The sequence below is a fragment of the Balaenoptera musculus genome, chromosome 15 (assembly GCF_009873245.2).
Source record: "Balaenoptera musculus isolate JJ_BM4_2016_0621 chromosome 15, mBalMus1.pri.v3, whole genome shotgun sequence".
NCBI lineage: Eukaryota > Metazoa > Chordata > Mammalia > Artiodactyla > Balaenopteridae > Balaenoptera > Balaenoptera musculus.
The window spans coordinates 17,989,588-18,008,657 of NC_045799.1; the positions used below are offsets into that span (position 1 = coordinate 17,989,588).

The 19,070-nt window shown below is 46.0% G+C and overlaps 1 protein-coding gene across 11 annotated transcripts in view; it reads left to right on the plus strand.

Annotated features, from left to right (window-relative positions):
• Nucleotides 1-19,070, plus strand: part of PTPRT (protein tyrosine phosphatase receptor type T) — a 1,089,879-nt gene that overhangs the window by 998,495 nt on the left and 72,314 nt on the right. For 9 of the 11 annotated variants that reach the window (XM_036826097.1, XM_036826100.1, XM_036826103.1 and 6 more), the window contains one exon: nt 4,305-4,495. In XM_036826097.1, the coding sequence (XP_036681992.1) occupies nt 4,305-4,495 (191 nt within the window). The remainder of the gene's footprint in view (nt 1-4,304; nt 4,496-19,070) is intronic. The other 2 variants (XM_036826099.1, XM_036826107.1) reach the window with 1 other exon arrangement.

The following is a 19,070-nucleotide window of genomic DNA, read 5'->3' on the forward strand; positions in this document are numbered from 1 at the left end:
ACAGATACAGACCATTTCCATCATTGTGGAGAGTTCTATTGGACAAGGCTGGTACAGGTTGTACACAGTGATGGCAAAAACCGCAGAAGTGGGGCGTGAACACCTAAAGCTTGGGCGATGTTTGCACGGTGCCTATCTCTGCAGCACGTTACCCTCCCACCTCCTGGAGCCCATCCGTTCCACCTTTGTCAGACGTGTTTATGCACATCTTATCTCCTCTTCTCTCCTACAAGGGCCGTGGCAGCGTATCTCCCTCTGAACACACTTTCCTCCGCCCTCCTGTCTGTACTTATATCTAACACTGCTTTGTACGATATAGGTACTCAGTAGATATTTGTTAACCGGCGGGAGTGGCAGTTCCTAGCAAGTGATTGGAAATATGTGGCTGTTGCTAGTGGGAGATCTCTAATGGCTTGGTAGCAGGGGGGATAAAAAAGAAAGAGAAGGTCAAAGCCAGGTTCCCAAGGAAGAAGGAAGAGCGACTGGCAGAGAGACAGAAAAGAGGAAATCAGAGGGATGGTGGTGACCTGGCATCTCATACACGTCACCATAATCCCTCGGCTCGCCTTACCAGCCCTTCACGGGCAGCAGCAAGACACGTTGCAGGGGAATTCACAGCCTTAGACAACAGCTATAGAAAAGGTGCAGAAGAAATCCAAAATATTATTGTGTGATAAATAAACATGTAAGGCCTATAAATGAGCAGTTGGAATGGCATGAAAATTAAGGGTCTGGTGAGGAGAAAAATGAAAAATGTTCTCTCCCTGGGCCAGCTGGTTTGAGTTAACATTTTATGAGCAGCATGTGGATTCCAGCACCCTTGTTGAATTAGCAGCAGAATCACACATTAGTTTTAAGGCTCCCTCTCGAAAAGGAACATCGTAACGATTTTTAATTGGGGCTGATAAAAATGTAGCATTACTTGTAGGTTCCTGAGAGAAGTGAGTTGTGAAATTGGGTTTTCATTAAACCTAATGATGGAAAATTAAGTATAGTGAGTCTGGTGAAATGGGGTGTGATAAAAGGCATCACTTCTGCATTATCAGAGGTTAATAGGGAATAGGTGAAGTAAGCTACATTGGAAAAGGGAGTCCAACTAGTTGAATTAATAAACCTTGAAACTCCCTTGGTTCCGAGTCTTCATATCGTCATTAGCACCCGCATTGACATTATTACAAATGTTACAGCAATACAAGTTGCTAAATTTCAGACGCATTTGTTTTCCATTCCAGTGTTGGTTTTGCTGACACCAAGTTTACAGTCTGTCTAGCAATGTGTTTAGAGGAAAATATCCATATTGGTAGCTATTTGGTTTTGGAAACACTTGGCATCTCACAAAAATTGTCAGATGCTCTTTCCTAAGAAGCCTATCTCTGCCAGGCAGCTGGTCTCCCAGGCAGCCCAGGTCCCAGGCCCATGGGTCTCTGAAGATACCTGTCACCATATATGATAGTGGCTTAGGTGGGAGACACTCACAGAGCTCCAGGCATTGACCCCGGTTCATCCTGTCCTGGGAATCGTGAAGTGCAGCATCTAGAGAAGCAAACTCAAGTGCTCCTTTTTTCTCCATCCCCATGAGTGATATTCACTGGAAGGAGGCCTCATATCCATGGCAGCTAGGACGCCTACAAGAAATAGTGTGAGTCTTTAAGGAGAAGGAGTCTTCTTAAAAAAAAAAAAAAAAAAAAAAAAATCCTTCAATAGGGGCTTCCCCGGTGGCGCAGTGGTTGAGAATCCACCTGCCAATGCAGGGGACACGGGGTCGATCCCTGGTCTGGGAAGATCCCACATGCCGCGGAGCAACTAAGCTCGTGTGCCACAACTACTGAGCCTGTGCTCTAGAGCCCGTGAGCCACAACTACTGAGCCCGCATGCCGCAACTACTGAAGCCCGCGCACCTAGAGCCTGCGCTCCACAATGAGAGAAGCCACTGCAATGAGGAAGCCCGCGCACCGCAACGAAGAGTAGCCCCTGCTCACCGCAACTAGAGAAAGCCCGCGTGCAGCAACAAAGACCCAACACAGCCAAAAATAAATAGATAAATAAAATAAATTTTTAAAAAAATCCTTCAATAGTTTCCCACTGGCTTGGAGATTCTTAGACATTCACACCTTTCTAGGCTGACCTCACACCATCTCTCACAGCTTTACTCCCATCGTATTTCCACCCTCTACCTCCACTCTGTCTTATCTTCCTTGCTCTTAACCTGGATGTGCTTGGCTTTTCCAGCTTCTCTGCTCGTGCTTCCAGGGGTTCTTCCTGTCTATCTACCCTACTAGACCATCCAGCCTTGAGGGTGAAACCTGTATTCTGTGCATTTCCAGTGTCTACCAGAGTCCCTGGAACAGAGTGGGGTCTCAGTAAATCTAACTCCTGATCACAAGGGTGTGTTGGAGAAGGGAAGCTGTGCCCACATTTGCCAGCTCTATGTTTAAGCAACACCAGTGAAGATGTGTTACCTGTTACCTCAAATCCCAGGAGAAAAGTAAGCAGTATTTTTCCCATGCTTGTCAGAAAACTTGTGCTTACATCTCACCTAGGCCCTTCTTCCTGGTGCATAAACCTATATATTCTAGATCCTTCTGTTGGTAATCCTTTCCTTACTAGGAAGAATTTTGCTCATGCTGTCACATAGGAGGAAAGTTCACTTTTACATACAGAATCAATGTTTGGTGGATTATTGCGACAGAGAGAAACAAGCTGAAAGATACGTGGATTTTGAAAAGACGAGTTGCAGAAAATGAGGAATGTATGCTAAAACTCCCAGGGAATGAGTGTGGCATAGGCCCCGTGGGGTCTGCCTTGGTACCTTGCAGTGCCTGAAAACATCTGCGTGAGACACATCAAATCTGGCAGTTCTCATCTTATGCATGCCACAAACAGGAGGGTCTAGAGCATAGACTGTCCATGTCTTTGGGAGGAGTCTGGGGAGACCAAGCCTGAATGGTTCTGGATAAGACGAACTGGCCCTGAAAGATTGACAGTGTATGGCTGGCAGGGAGTTCATAGGGTAAGAAAGTGGTTTTACTGGTCTAAGGGGAGCAGAGGAATTCAAATTTCAACCTAAGCAGGCATCAGTTTTAAATGTATTTATTTATTGATTGATTGATTGCTATGTTGGGTCTTCGTTTCTGTGCGAGGGCTTTCTCCAGTTGCGGTGAGCGGGGGCCACTCTTCATTGCGGTGCGCGGGCCTCTCACTATCGCGGCCTCTCACTATCGCGGCCTCTCTTGTTGCGGAGCACAGGCTCCAGACGCGCAGGCTCAGTAGTTGTGGCTCACGGGCCTAGTTGCTCCGCGGCATGTGGGATCTTCCCAGACCAGGGCTCGAACCCGTGTCCCCTGCATTAGCAGGCAGATTCTCAACCACTGCACCACCAGGGAAGCCCCAGGCATCAGTTTTGAGGGTGGCCCAACCAGTAGGGAGCAGTTAACGCAATTCAGTGTGTCTAAAGATTATTATCAGGCGAGATTATAGATCTGATACCAAGGATAGATGTATGAAGGCGATGAGGCGTAGGACCCAGGCCTGGGAGAAGGAGCTCTCGGGACTGAAGGAGGAGGCTCCTACCTGCAAGGTAGGTCCAGCATCACTCCTGGATTAAGAGTGTTAAATTCTGGGGAAACTAGACAGTAGGCAGAAGGTGATCATTGTTGCAGAGCCCATAGCTGGAGAGCAGCTGAGAGGGTCAGGGTCCCTGCTATCTACTGCGGATCCAAGACTGGCTCCAGTTCCTCCCAGTGTATGACCCAAAGGAAACAAACTAGTAGAGAAACCCGGTCACACGGGGATGCAGGCAGATGGACCAGAGGCAGACACATGGCTCTGACCTCCAGGGACCTGAGGCTCTCCTCACCTGCAGGCAGGCACCAGAGACGGTTCCAGGTATCCTGCTTCCTCACCAGGAGGGTGTTCCTTGTATCCATCCTGCCTGGCTTCTCACTGGTTCTGGGATTGGCCTGGATTGGCCGAGACCACCCTGACAAGCCTGAAGGAAGGACAGAAACAGGCAAGAGGTGACAGCCAACCTGGAGCCTTGTCTTTACTCCATCAAGATGCACCCTTGACACAGAAACGAACCAAGGGTTATTGTGTCACTGGTTTGTTTGTTGTTTTAATGTTTAAATCTACCGCCACAGCCATGCCAGGGAAACCGTGTTTCTTTATTCTTTCTGCAGTTCCCTGATCAGCTGAGTCCTGAGTTAGTTCCCTCTGCCCTCCTGAGGTCAACCTGGGGGAGGCACAGAGGACAGAGGACAAAACTCCTATAGGTGATGGTCTGTTCTCCCTCCTTCTCTTTGAAGCAGGTGGCAGCCGTGGGGAGCTCTCCCAGCCCACCCTCACGATCCAGACTCACCCCTACCGGGCCTGCGACCCCGTGGAGATGAGCTATGCCCGGGACCAGTTCCAGCCCGCCATCCGGGTGGCTGACCTGCTCCAGCACATCACTCAGATGAAGAGAGGCCAGGGCTACGGGTTCAAGGAGGAATATGAGGTAAGAGACCAGCCTGCGGGAAACTCCCTGATGGGCACAGAGGCTTCGTGGGTACTAAAGCTACTCAAAGTATGGTCCCCGGACCAGCAGCATCAACACCACCTGGGAGCCTGCTGGAAATGCACCATCTCAGGCCCACCCAGACCTACCTCATCAGTTTGGAGTCACACCTTCCTTCAATGGGAAGATATCGATAGAATGGCTCCGCCCCCATCCCACATGTTGTAGAAAAGCCAGCACATCACCCGTGCCAGTGATTTTCAGCAGGCCTGCTTGCTCCTGGTCACCTCTTGCGTCACTGTCATGCTTCTGTTGTGTTTTCAACACCCCCAAGTCAATATCGCATCTGGGGACTGCTGTCCTCCGTCTCTCTCTCTACCTGCTCCGCACCCCTGCCTTGGACATCCGTTACCTTCCTCCCCAGCGAGTCTCTAATGCCAAGGATTTGTGAGTAGCAGTTGTTGCTGAGGTTTAGGGTATCACAGAAGGATTGCAGCCGAGTACAGGAAGCACCTGAATACAAGTCCTCCTGAGGTGAGGCTCTGATCACCAGACAGGTCTCTGTCCACTTCCTTTCCCAAAAGTTCCTTTTAGTGTCCTAAAATTTTCCTCTTTTTTTCCTCCTCCTTTTTATAGCAGCCAAGAAAAGAACTCCACTCCCTCTACTTTATTATGCAGAACAATTTAGCTATCTTTATCTCACTCCTTTTGTTTCACTCCTTGCCCTTTAGGCCTCACCTTTTATAAACAAAAGGTAGAAGGAAAAACTCATTAAGATGTTCTCCTGCACTAAAGAGCATCTGACCCCCAAGAGGAATTTTGCATCCCTCCTGAGCCTGTCGGAATCCAGCTACAGGCAGCTTTGCAACCAAGCATCTCTTTCTTCTCTTTTCCTTTCCTCTCTCTACCTCTCCTCCATCCTTCCCAAAATATCTTTTGAGCATTTACTGCGTGCCAGGCTCTGAGTTATTTGCACTAGGTTTTGTTGTTGCGGTGGTGGTGGTGGTGGTGGTGTTTTTTTTTCTCACATGCATCATGTGGCCCAGATATGCTAGGTTCAGTTTCACTGTGTGCAGTGAAAATGCATTGACTCAGATGCTACACATTTGGAATTCTTGATACTGCAGACTAAGTTTATCTCTCAGACTATATTCTGAGAAAGAGCTTACAAAGCAATATTTCAGAAGTTGTGTGAGGTCATGAAATTGTGCTAAATTTGGGGGTAGGGGGTGTCCAGACATCCAGATTCCAATACAACAAACTGCGTGGCCTATCGTTTTGCTACCTGAGTTTTAAAGTTCTTTATTAGTTGAATGAAGAGTTTGGATAGGTGATTACTAAGGGCCTGTCTGGTCCTAAAACTTTATGAGAGTATAAAACATGGTAGCAAGGAGAACATTTGACACAGTTATGCAAACAAAAACGTTTATGTCAATGGACATGAGTAATTACCAGCTCAGGAGAACCAGCAGTTAATTTCTTTTGTTTTGGTTTGGATTTTTTGTTTTAACATCTTTATTGGAGTGTAATTGCTTTACAATGGTGTGTTAGTTTCTGCTGTACAACAAAGTGAATCAGCTATATGTATACATATATCCCCATATCCCCTCCCTCTTGCCTCTCCCTCCCACCCTCCCTATCCCACCCCTCTAGGTGGTCACAAAGCACCGAGCTGATCTCCCTGTGCCATGCAGCTGCTTCCCACTAGCTATCTATTTTACATTTGGTAGTGTATATATGTCCATGCCACTCTCTCACTTCATCCCAGCTTATCCTTCCCCCTCCCCATGTCCTCAAGTCCATTCTCTACGTCTGTGTCTTTATACCTGTCCCCAGCAGTTAATTTCAAATATGATCTAAGTAAAATAGTATTTTTCATATACCCAACCTATAAATTTTGGGAGGATACTGGGATAAGAGTTGCAGGTGATGGTCTCATCACCTCACATCCCTGGGCCTTATTTCCTAGGAGGTTGGTTAAATGATCCTGATCTCAGGGGGCCGTGGGGTCCAGCGGCTGGACCTCAGTCCTTGTCTTCTTTGAAAAAAGAATTCAGCAAAGAGACAGAGATTATGAAGCAGATAAAATGTTTATTAGAAGCAAAGTACGTGTGGAAGAACACACAGGCAGACTCAGAGTGAGTCGCACCCAGTAGGGGTGGCTAAAATTGCTTATATGAGGGCAGTTTTCCAGGTTGCCTCTGGCCAGTCATCTTGCTCGTGCCCATATTTGGCCTGACTCAGGGCCCTGCCCAATGTGCACGCACATCTTTCAGCCAAGATGAATTCTAGCGTGGGGGTTTCTGGGAGGTTGGCAGGACATATTATGGGCTGGTGCCCCCTCTCACCTTTGATCCCTGAGGATCTTTTCTGCACATGTGTGGTCTAGGATGTCTCCTTGACCACAGGAATGAGAAAAACGTGCTCGCCTTATCTTTTACTCAAGCAGGGCTCTGCTCCTGTCATTATCTTTATTTCGAAGTGTCTACAGGAGACTGTTTGCAGCTGCTCAGCCTGGGGCCCATCTCTCTCCTGCCTCAATCCCAACCCCTTAAAGTATGGGGGGTGGGCATGTGTGTGTGCTCACACTCACTTGTGTAGATCTGTTTGGTGAGTGAATGTCAGGAGAGGGTGTGTTGTTTGTAAAGTCGTATTCAATATCATGAAGGTTTAATAAGTCATTAGTCATAATATTTAATTTGTTTTAAAGTTTCAAATAGCATTAAGGGACATATGTGGCTTATCAGAAAGGGGGCCAAGTAGTCAAAGCCTGAGAAACACTGTTCTAAGAACTTGCAATCTAAAATTTGAAAACAGAAATACAAATACATTTGACGACTTTGGTGCATCTCCTTCCACAATGATATCTTTTAAAAGTATCCATCCTTCTGTGCTGGGATTTGGATTGATTTTTTTTTTTTCATTTATTTGTTTGTGCCTTTTTACATTTTCCAAATTTTCTAGCATGGAAATGAACTGCTTTTATAATGAGAGAGAAAACAATAAATGTTGTTCCATCATTTGAACTTCAACCAGAAATATCATTAAGTAGACTAGACTTGCCCTCAGTTAGTTCAAATTATATTAATCAGTTAGCTTGAATGCTTAGCTTCTAGTTAACAGCATTTCCTGATTAACTGGAGGTTAATTGGAAAATGTTACTTCATAGGAGTCTTTCCACAATGTCTTTCCACTTCCTTGGACTATAGCTGGATATTGCTTTGATCATCAAGCCTCCTGTGATGTCTGGAATCTACATACTGAGCAAAGAATCACAAATCTACTTGAAGACTGTTTCCTATTGTAGATATATGATTCCTGGGTCTTCAATCCTACTATCAAATGCACACGCTATGTGCTCTGTTTGTTGCCTGTCACTCCCCTACCCTGCTCATTTTTTTCATACAAGTGAGTGGGTTTGACAAGTTGACATATAAGGGACCTCTCAGCTATAGCAAGCTGTGTCTTATAAAATTCACTTAAGTTTTACAATCACTTACAAATTTGCTCATTAAATATTTACTGAGTATTTACTGTTTCTAAGGACTGTTGGAGGTATTTGGGATACACCAGAGAACAAAAACGGACAAAGATCCATGCCCTTGTGAAGCTTGTGTTCTAGCAGAGGAAACCCAAAATAAACAATAGACTTAAAAATAAGGAAGTTATTATACAATAACTTACTTAATGTAATATGTTAGTAAATAATATGGTATGTTAGACAGTGAAAAACACTGTTTGCTGTATTACAAACTACCCCAAATCTTAGTGACATTAAAACAACCAATTTACTGTGCTCACTGATTCAGTGGATCAGGCATTTGGACAGGGTACAACAGGGATAGTCTGTCTCTATTCCATGATGTCTAAAGCCTTGACCGGGAATGCTCTAAGGCTTGGGACTGAAGATCTGAAAGTGTCTTCACTCAGATAGCTAACAACTGGGATCTCAGCTGGGATTGCCAGCTGGAACACCTACACTCAGCCTCTTCCGGTGGCCTGGGCTTCCTCACAGCATGGCTGCCTCGGGATCACTGAACTTCTTACATGGTGGCGCAGAGCTCCGCGGGTGAGCCCGCTAGCTAACGAGGTGGAAAGTGCATCACCCCTTGTGACCTACAGTTGGACGCCACACAGCATCACTCCTACCACCTTATATTGGTTATACGCAAACAATAACTGCCTACATTCTAGGGGAGGGGAATTATTAGACTCCACCTCTTGATGAAGGGAGGTGTAGCTGCAAGATCCTAAGAGAGAATACGGAACAGGAGTATTGGAAAATATAATCTGTGGATAATACAGTCTTCCACAAGTAAGTACCACGGGAAATGAAAGAGAAGAGCAAGGAAGGGAGATGGTATATTCCAGGGACATGAGGTGAAGGAGTTCCAGTATTCAACAGGCTGAAAGGGCAGTCTTTAATTAGAAGATGAGATTTGAGCAGAGACATGCTGGAAAGTATCTGGAGGAAAAGAGTCAAGATCAAGGGAGTAATATATCTGGCATGTACAAGGAGGTCAAGCGTGGTGTGAGTCCAGTGAACAAGGAAGAAAAGTAATAGAAGGTGCAATTGGAGAAATAAAGGGGGCCTGACCATATAGTGCCTTATAAGCCATTATAGGGACTTTGGCTTTTACTCTGAATGAAATGGAAAGCCACTGCAGAGTTTTGAGAAGACAAGTGATAATTTTCTGACATTATTTTGAAAGATTGATTCTTGCTGCTCTGTGGAGAATAGACAAAGGGAGGAAAGGGTAAAAGCAGGGAAAGCAGTTGCGAGCCCACTGCAGTGACACAGCAGAGAGACAGTGCTGACTCACCCAGGATGTGGCAGCGGGGGTGGAGAGAGGTGGCTGGATTCTGAATGTATTTTAAAGATAGAGCCAACAGGATTTTCTAACACATTACATGTGGCCTGGGAGAGAGAGAGAAAGAGAGGAATCAAGGGTAACTCCAAGGCTATTACCCAAGCCACTGGAAAGATGGAGCTGCCACCAGTGGAGATGGGAAGGCTGCAGGTGGAACAGACTTGGGGATAAGGAAGGAATGGGGAGTTTGATGTTGAACTAAGATGTCTATTGGATATCTTAGTGGAGATGGAAAGTAGGTAGCTGGATATATGAGTCTGGAATTTGGGAAAGAAGCCTGGACTGGGGAGAAAACTTCGGGAGCCATTGACACATAGCTGATATTAAAAACACAGAATTTCAACTGTGAGGTGTCAGAGCACTTTTCATAGACCAGGCATTGTACTGGACTCTAGAAACTGAGGCGACAAGATAAGAGTCCTTGCCTTCTGGGGAGCTTAGAGCTTATTCTTCGAGATGGGCATATAAACTAACTCACTATTTGGCAAAATGTCACAGTAGAGGTATCCCCAGAGTGCTATCAGAACCCTTGGAGGTGGGGTGCATGAAGCCTAGCCTGAGGATGGATAGCCAGTGGCTTTCTGGAAGACATAAAGCCTAAGCCAAAGCTTGAGAAATAGGAGGGAGCATAGAAGGAGATGGGACTGAAATGTTAGTAGGGGCAGCCATGGGGTGTGGGCAAGGGGATTTGGATTTTATTCCAGGAGCAATGGGGAGCCACTGAAGGCAGCAGGATTTTTTTTTTAAGCTGGATTCGCATTTTAGATGCAACTATTTGTCGTAGGTCAGAACAGGGAGATCAGAGGCAGGTAGGCGGCTGGGACAGTAATTCAAGGAAAATATGGGTTTGCCTGAACCTGGAGACTGGGCCCCGAGCCTGGACAAGCCCACACACATTCTTTCATGTCGAGCCATAAAATCAGCTTGCTCTCTTTAGCATGTGAACTTGAACCTCTCAATGTATATATTTTAAGTTCGGTGACTTGAAATAATGCATGAATGGTCCTGAATTGAGAGTCAAAATGCCTATATTTAAGCCCTGTCTCTTTCATTAACTATCTGGGTGACCTTGAGCCAGTTCCTCCCCCTCTCTGGGCCTCCATTTTCATATTTATGCAGTGGGCGTGAAGACATTGGTCAGAGTGATCCAAAGAGTGCTTCTGTCCATGATATATTGGGAGTCCCAGCGGGAACCAATTGTCCAGGCCAGCTGGATCTCCCATCCCACCTGTAGCTCCACTGGACCCCGCTCTCTGGGGCTACCACCCCCGTAGTTATGTCTCAAGTCCTAGCAACCGTGATTGACCAGGGACCTTGGGTTCCTAAGAACTCAAGGAGGCCTAAGGCAAATTAACTGCACTTCCCATACAGATCTGAGTCTTAGAGGCTTTCAATCTTCACTGCACATTAGAATAACCCAGTTTTAAAAACACCAACAGCCAGGCCATCCTTCAGACCAATTAAATCAGAATCTCTGGAAGTGGGATCCAGGGATCAGTATCTCCTAAGCTCTCCAGATGACTCTAATGTACTTTCAAGGTTGAGACGCTGGTCTGAGGAGACCCGTGGAGTCCCCGGCACATGCCCTGCTTGTGCCCACAGACCCTTCCCCTCACCTGCTGTACTTGCTGCCAGTCACATCCAATGCCCATGGAGGCACGTGAGGACCCCGCAAATCTGCCCTGCTATTGGACCACAGTCACATTAGAGTCAAGGGGCTTCTTCACGTGATCCTGGACTGCAGAGTCTTCCCTCCTCCCCCTCCTACCTCCCCCTCCTACCTCCCCCAGCCCAAATTCCCCCACCTTCCCCAGTTACAAACCAAAAATTCTAAGCATGCCATCAAATGCTAACAGATGTTGGCTGGAGAGTGGGATTGTCTGTGAGTCCTAGAACACCAGCCACTGTCATGGTCAGATGAGTATCAAGTTTGGGAAGGATGTGGGGCAACAGGGTGAGGTGACTTTGTGATGGAGAGAAGGAAGAGAAGCATGTTAATCCAGTCCAATCCAGGCAGCCTGTCATCCTAATGAATAGAACAAGCCCAGTAGGGAAACCAGAAGGTATTGGTTACTACAGCTCCATTAAGACTATTTAAGGCAACGAGGAACAGCTGTGAGGAATATGATGCAGCCTAATGAAGAGCAAACATTTGTCCATTTTCCAGCTCTGGGCAGACACGCCATGTGCATGGCTTGTGCGGGGTGAGGCCAGTGTCGCCCTCTTTCTCTTAGTCATCTAAGTGATGGTGGGCAGGCAGCCTCCCGATAGAGTGTAACCAAGGAGATGGATGCTTCAGATCTCCCCAGGTGCCCTCTTCTCTGCTCAGAGCCACCTGAGCAGAGACAGAGTGGACCTCCAGCTTCTCCCACGATTTTTTTCTCCCCTCAGTTGGTAAAAGAGTCCCGGAACATGCCACTGCAGGTGATCTCTGAGAGATTCTGGTCCAGCTTCCCAATTTGCAGATGAGTGATTCTTGGGTAGGGGCATGGGGAATTGGTGGCAGAAGCCCAAATCGTGAAAGGGAAAACCATGGTTGTTCTCCAACTCTGGAAACTCATAATGACCAAAATAGAAAGACTTGACTCTCTTCCTGCTCATCTCATTCCACTCACCATGGATTAAAATAAGGAGAAACTGGGCCTTTTCCAGAGGTGGCCAAAAGACATCAGGAACCATGTGGTTTCAGACTTGGAAGTTTTCCTAGCAAGAAAGAGCTCATGTACAAGAGACTATTAACGGAGTCCTTTCCTTTGAGCTTATTTTTATTTTTCCACTTAGTATTCTGTTTGTAACCCAGCAAGCAATATTTTCTGTTTAATTGGAATCCTCCCCAACCAAGTGAGCAATTTTCAGGTGGTACCATAGAAAAGTGTCTCAAGTGAGAGTCAGGACGTGGTTCTCAATCTGCTACTGATATGCTGGGTGGACTTGGACAAGACTCTTCCATCTCTGGGTCCATGTTTCATCTTCTGTGACATGTTTGACTACATAGCATGGACTCCTGAAGGCTGATAATATATGCTGGTACTTCATTTGGCCAGAAACACTTACTGAGTACCTTACACTGTGTAGGTTACTGGAGATAGTTAGAAAGATACAGAAAGAAAATAAAGACCCTACTTTGAAGGAAGCTCATGGTCTTACCACACCATGTAATCATATAACAGAACTCTAGTTAACCTGCTTTGTAGACCCATGAGAAAGGGCAGTCCAGGGTGAATGCAGGTTTTTGTTGTTGTTTATTTTTGCTTTTTGTCAGTTATTACTGCCAGGATCGATCAGAAGCTTTCTAAAAGATGAGGCACTGAGCTGAAGAAAAGTAGGAGGCTGGGTAGAGGAAAAGCATGTGTGACAGAGTGAAACAGAGGTTTAGGGGCTCAGAAACATAAGAGAGTTGAAATGTTGCAAGCCAGCTCTTAGACAGGAAACAAAGATGCCTGTCTATGAAAAAAGAAAAATCAAAATGAAACTAGTTGGGGAGAGAAATAGGAAGTTTTCACAGTTTTCCTGAACAGAATTAACAAGGTAAATCATGGCCTTTGACAGTCCACCCCTTAACTCTGGCTGACTTCAAGTTTAGGGGAGAACTGTTGACCCAGAGGCACCCTCCCAGAAGCTCATGCATGCAGATGGAGAAAATGTGTGGACAGGACCAGAAGTCTGTAGCCTGGAATGGGATGCAGGGGTCCCCCAGGTCATAGGCTCAGAGATGGGAGGAATAGATGTACCCTAGTATGAGCTTTCCCATCAAACTATAGGCCTCTTGGAAGTAAGGCCAGCGTCTTACTCACCTCTCTTCTCTGAAGCATGTGGAAAATAGTATACTAAATATTAATTTAATTGATTTGTAGAGTACTGGTGAAAAACTTTATGGTTAAGAGTAGTCCCATCAACGAAGTGAGAGAGTGTCATGGACATATATACACTACCAAATGTCAAATAGATAGCTAGTGGGAAGCAGCCGCATAGCACAGGGAGATCAGCTCAGTGCTTTGTGTCTACCTAGAGGGGTGGGATAGAGAGGGTGGGAGGGAGATGCAAGAGGGAGGGGATATGGGGACATATGTATACATATAGCTGATTCACTTTGTGATACAGCAGAAACTAACAAACCGTTGTAAAGCAATTATACTCCAATAAAGTTGTTTAAAAATAATAATAAAATAAAAAGAATAGTCCCATCCATTCTAAATGTAATAGTTTGCATCTACCAACCCTAACCTCCAGGTCCATCCCTCTCCCTCCCCCCTCCCCCTTGGCAACCACAGGTGTGTTCTGTAGGTCTGTGAGTCTGCTTCTGTTTTGTAGATAGGTTCATTTGTGCCGTATTTTAGACTCTGAGTCACTTTGCTATACCACAGAGATTGGCACAATTTGTAAATCAACTATACTTCAATTTAAAAAAACAAAAAAAAAATTGTGCCATCCAGAAATTTAAAAGGCAGTATTTCTTAAAGAAAGACACTGACACAGAAAGACGCTCACATCGTAGGCTGTCTCTGTAGGTGCATAGAGTGTCTTCAGAGTGAGTCTTCCCCAGGAATTTGCTGTTTCCAATCACTTTCCTGGCTAAAACAGTGGTTCTTAAACTGTGTTATGTGTCAGACCCACCTGGAGTTAGTAAAGAACATTGAGACACAGGCTCATGGATGCAGGACAGGGCCCAGACCTCTGCATTCTACCAAATTCTCTAGAAAATCTGGATCCCTACCAAAGTTTGAGAACAGCTGACCTAAACTTTGTCATTTAAAAGAGATCTCGTAGCTTTCAGTGGGACCTTTTAAAGGGTGCTTTGCGACTCTATATGCAGATAGACACTCAACTGTTCTGCTTGTTCCAAACTCCTGTCACAGACAAATACCCCCATCTTGCCGCCCTCCGATTTTTGACTCAACATCCCCAGCAGAACTCATAAATTACCATCTACTTAGTGACATGGCACACAATAATATTTGCTCTCCTGATGCCACTCTGAGTAGATGTCATTAGTCATCCTCTCCTGCCTTCTCTGTCCACATTTATAATCCCTAAGGCGTGTGCTTTTCAGCAGAGACAGAGGCATTTGTTGAAAGCGTGGTCTCTGCCAGGGCCACCGCTAACTCATATAGCACCTTAGAGTGAAACAGCAAAAGGTACACCTGTCTCAAGATACTTGACTTTATCACCTTGCAGAAGATGTTCATAATATATACAGAAACCTGTCATGCCTACCAGATGAATGGTGCTCCCTTAGATTTGGTGCTCTTGTGTTGTGCACAACCTGTACAGCCATCCATGGTAGCCCTTGCCATCCACCAGCTAGCCATGGTCTTCAGTAAACATGGGTATTTACTGAGCTCACAGACCTCAGGTGAGACCAGACCTTAGGCTTCCAACTGCTCATAAAACTCCTTCTCACTCCCTTAATACTGTGTCTTACCCTGTGACCAGGTTGTCCCAGTTTTCCCAGGATGGTCCCAGTTTTAAACGAAAGTTCTACATCCCGGGAACCCCTTTGGTCTGAGGCAAACCAGGAAGGATGGTGCAAGGAGCCCCCCTCTTTTGTCTTGTGGCAATAATCTGGATGTTTCTGCTCAATAGGAGTCAGAGAATGAATCCTGGGGGTGAAACAAGGGGGCTGGATAGCATATCCTTGGGATGGAAGAGTCTGAACACCTGCCATGTGCCAGGCATTGGGTTAGGTGCCTACAGGCATTGTCTCAGGTAATCACTAATCATCACAAAACTCCGTGGGGTGTATTTTTTTCATTTTTAAATTTATATGCTGCAAAATTTATTTGGGGGTCGCAGGGTATACAATTCTATGAGTTTTAACATGCATAGAGTCACATAAACACCAAAACAATCAGGATACATAAGAGTTCCATTGGCAAAAGAATTCCCCATGCTGCCCCTGTGTAGTCAAATCCTTCCCCCACACCTAACCTGAAGGGTGTATTATTGGCTTAATTTTCAAAGAAGTTAATTGAGACTTGGAGTGGTAAAATGATTTGCAGTAAAAATATCCAAACACTCTGGTCTGTCTCCCTTTTGCAAAGCCCTGCCTTTTCCCTCTCAAATGCACGGCAAGAGATGTTTCTTGACGAGAGAGATGTGTGAAAGACCCAGGTAAAATGGCTCCTCCTTTGTGAAGACTCTCTGGGATCTTCCCTGCATCAGGAGAGTGCAGTGGTGGGTGGGGTCACGGGGAAATCCTGGCAGGCCAGACTGATCACGGAGGAAGCAGGCCCTCGGCTGCTGTGCCCTGAAGCATCAGCCAGGAACTGCCTGGTCAGCATTCCCTGGGCCTGATTTTGCTACACCCCAGGGCATATCATATCCAGTTATCTCCAGGGATACAGTCAAGCCGAAGGGAGTGAGGAGGGCCTCATAGCTGACAGAATCTGCTGAGGTTAGTGGGCGAACAGGTAAAGGAAACGGAGCAGGATACGCTCAGCCATGGATTGGAGGAGAGCTACCCTTGGAAACTCTGTGTTCTGATGTCTCACTATCTGGGGCCTAACTCAAGGAGGCTTAGGTACAGAGAAGAGTGTCCAAAGAAGGATGGCAAGCTTCAGAAAGGACTTTCATATCTCAGTAGGGCCAAACCAACAGGTAGGAAGAGGAATCAGCCAAGCAGACATCAGGGCCAATTCTCAGTTCTAACAAGAAATTGAAGTATTTAGGGGGGAAACCGGGGTAGGTTGCAGAGTCCTGTGACTCAGCATAGCAGATCAGAAGAAGCCTGTGACTTGTGGTCAGGTGATCTGAGCTCCCCCTGGCTCCAGGACCTCAGCTCCATGACTGGGAGGGATGGTTGGTGGGTGGGTAGGTGCAATGCCTACCAACCATAAGAAGAGTTGGTCTGGGACAGGTACCAGATGATAATCTTACCCTAAAGTCTATGAAGCCCGTCAAGAAGGATAAAGGGAGGGTTTAAGAGACAAGTGCTCTTAGCCACTTGTCACGATGCTGCTACTGGCTTCGCCTCCTCATTTTTAAAAATGTCCAAAGCATCCCCATTGACTTAAAATAAAACTCTCATTCTTGGCCGTGGTCCACAAGACCTCAGCTGAGCACCACACCTTCCCCATCCACGTGATGTGTCACTTATATTCTCTCAGCTCTGTAGAGCCTCCCTTCAAGTTCTAGAACACTCCAAGCTCATTCCATCTCAGAGCCTCCACACCCATCGTCATCCTGGAACATTCTTCCCCCAGCTCTTGCCATAGCTGGCTTCTGCTCATCATCTGTTTTTCAGCTCCAAGGTGTCAACAGGAGACCAGTAGAAATACACCTGGAGTTGAATAAGCTAGATTTAGGAACTGTGGGAAATCTCAGGAAGAGGGTGTCAGACAGGACTCGTAGGATGTGAGCTGTGTTAGGTGATTTGGGGCTTTGGTCTGGATTAGACACCAATAGGAAGTGGTAGGACGGGGTACCTTAATAAATCTTAACTATTAGAAGGGGGCACAGGCTCGAGGCTACAGCTGAAATTGGCAAAGGAGCAGCATCGCTCACGTGAGCCAGGATAGGGGGTGGGTTGTTGGTTGTTTTTTGGGTTGTTTTTGGCTTGGGCAGTATTCCTGTTTGTGTTTGGATATGACTACAGAGTGGTCTAGTTTTAGCCTCGCTCCATCCTGGTCTCAGAGGAGCTTTGTCTGGTGTTGGCATTCTGTGAAATTGTTTAAGTTCAACAGGAAAACACCAAGGTCCAGCTGGGAGTGCCAAGCCAGCTCCTGGAAGTCAGGGGCTGCACTTTTCCTTCTCAAATGCCACCTTTTCGAAGAGTTCTCCCCAAGCCACCCTACCTAAAGTGGTGCCTTGTCCAGAGTCACTGTCTATCCCAGGACTTTGTTTGTTGCCTTCGTAGCACTTGTTTTAAACAATAATTATCTTGTTTATTGTTTGCACCTTCCCACAACTAGGACATAAAGTCCACGAGATCTTGTCTGCCGTGTTCATTGCTATTATTTCTAGGACCTAGCGTAGTCCTAGCACCCAGCTGGTCATTGGAAAAAGGAAGGAAAGAGAGAAGGAAGAAGGGACGGAGGGAAGAAGGGCTCACTTAATATGCATTCTTGGGTGAGTCATTTCATGTTTTCAGACCTCACTTTGCTGATCTGTAAAGTGAGGCGATAACATTCTCAAAAGATCCTTTCAGATCTGCCTTTTGAGGATTCTATGAATACCACAGCTCAGACCTCCAGAGATGCAGACATCCCCCAATATACCTTTTAGGACTTAAAAAAAAAAAAGTGAAAAATGACTGCCTTAGAAAAGCAACACTGTGGAAGAGTTGGAAACATTTCCACACTAAGAGAAGAGTGTGAAAATAGAGCTCAACACTCTAAGGAGAAGAGAATGAGAAAAGGAAAGCGGAGATTGATAATGGATGAATATAATGAGATGGCAATTTTGGTTTCAGAAGAATGTGATTAGCTCCTAATGACTGCCACCATTCCCTGGTCAATCTACTGTAACTAGCCACTAATGCAAAAATAATCCCCCTCGGCTGGCTCACTTTGAAGATGGAGATGAGACTCCCTTTCATACTTTTACCCCCTCATATTTTTTTCCTTCCTGAGATTATCCCCTATTAGATTGCAGTTCCCTAAAAATGGAAAGGGATGTGTGATCAAAGTCTGCAAACTAAGAGGTCATTACCACTCACTCCTGGGAGGCTGCATGAGGTGTTACCTCTCAGCCTTTGTCAACATCATCACAGCCCCCGGGGCCCACACATTGTCTTTCATCCCCCACCAGGGGGACACAGAGGCTCCCGAGACTGTGCCAGGAGCCTGCATGATCTCCCACGGAGACGTGCCACTCATCACAACTATCTAGGATTTTTCAAAGCATATCTTCGCACTGGGTTTATCCTGAAGAGCATGGCCTGGATGTTGAAAGGACTCCCAAACTGTGCCATTTCAGGACTCTGAGGGTGGACAGGGGCGTTCATTAAACTTCTGCAGTATCGTGGTGCAGGGGGTGCATGCATACTCTGGGGCCCCGTGGATCAGGGCAAAGGCGAAGTACATGGAGGCAGAGTAAACAAAGAAATGCCCAGAGGGTCTGTCCAAAAGTGAGGCAGGAAGCTTTATGGTGTAGTGAGCTCTCCATCACCGAGGGCATCCAAGTCTGATGGTATCCAATTAACAGATGTTAGGGATCAGCTTATCAGCTGCCTGGAAGGCCACTGTGGAAGGGAGCACAAACAAATTATTTTCAAGGCCACTTACACCTGAGATTCCAGGATCTTTGCCTCTGTATGCACAGAAGCCATCTCACACACTATTTTTTTTTTCCATCTATCTATCCATTCATTTATTCAAAAGGGGTGATTCAAGCACATACGAAATACAAAGCCAGTATTGGGTTATGAAGATACAGACATGAATAAGATGCTGCCCTTTACCTGGAGTAGCCCATCACCAGGTTGGAAGACAAGACATTCAAATTATCAGATGTAAAGGAGTCCAGCTAATAATAGAAGTGACTGACTAGCTGGGGATGCAGTGGGATAGTGGGAAAGTAAGCAAGGAAGGTTTCACAAAAGAGAAGATGCTTGAACTGGGTTTTGAAGGATATGTAGGAATTTACCAGCCAGACTCAGGTGGAAGAGAATTTCAGGCAGAAGGAACACTGTGTATACAGTCAGTCTCAGAAGTCTGTAACACCTGAAATTGTCTGTGGCATTGTGTTTAGTTGCTAATCACTGA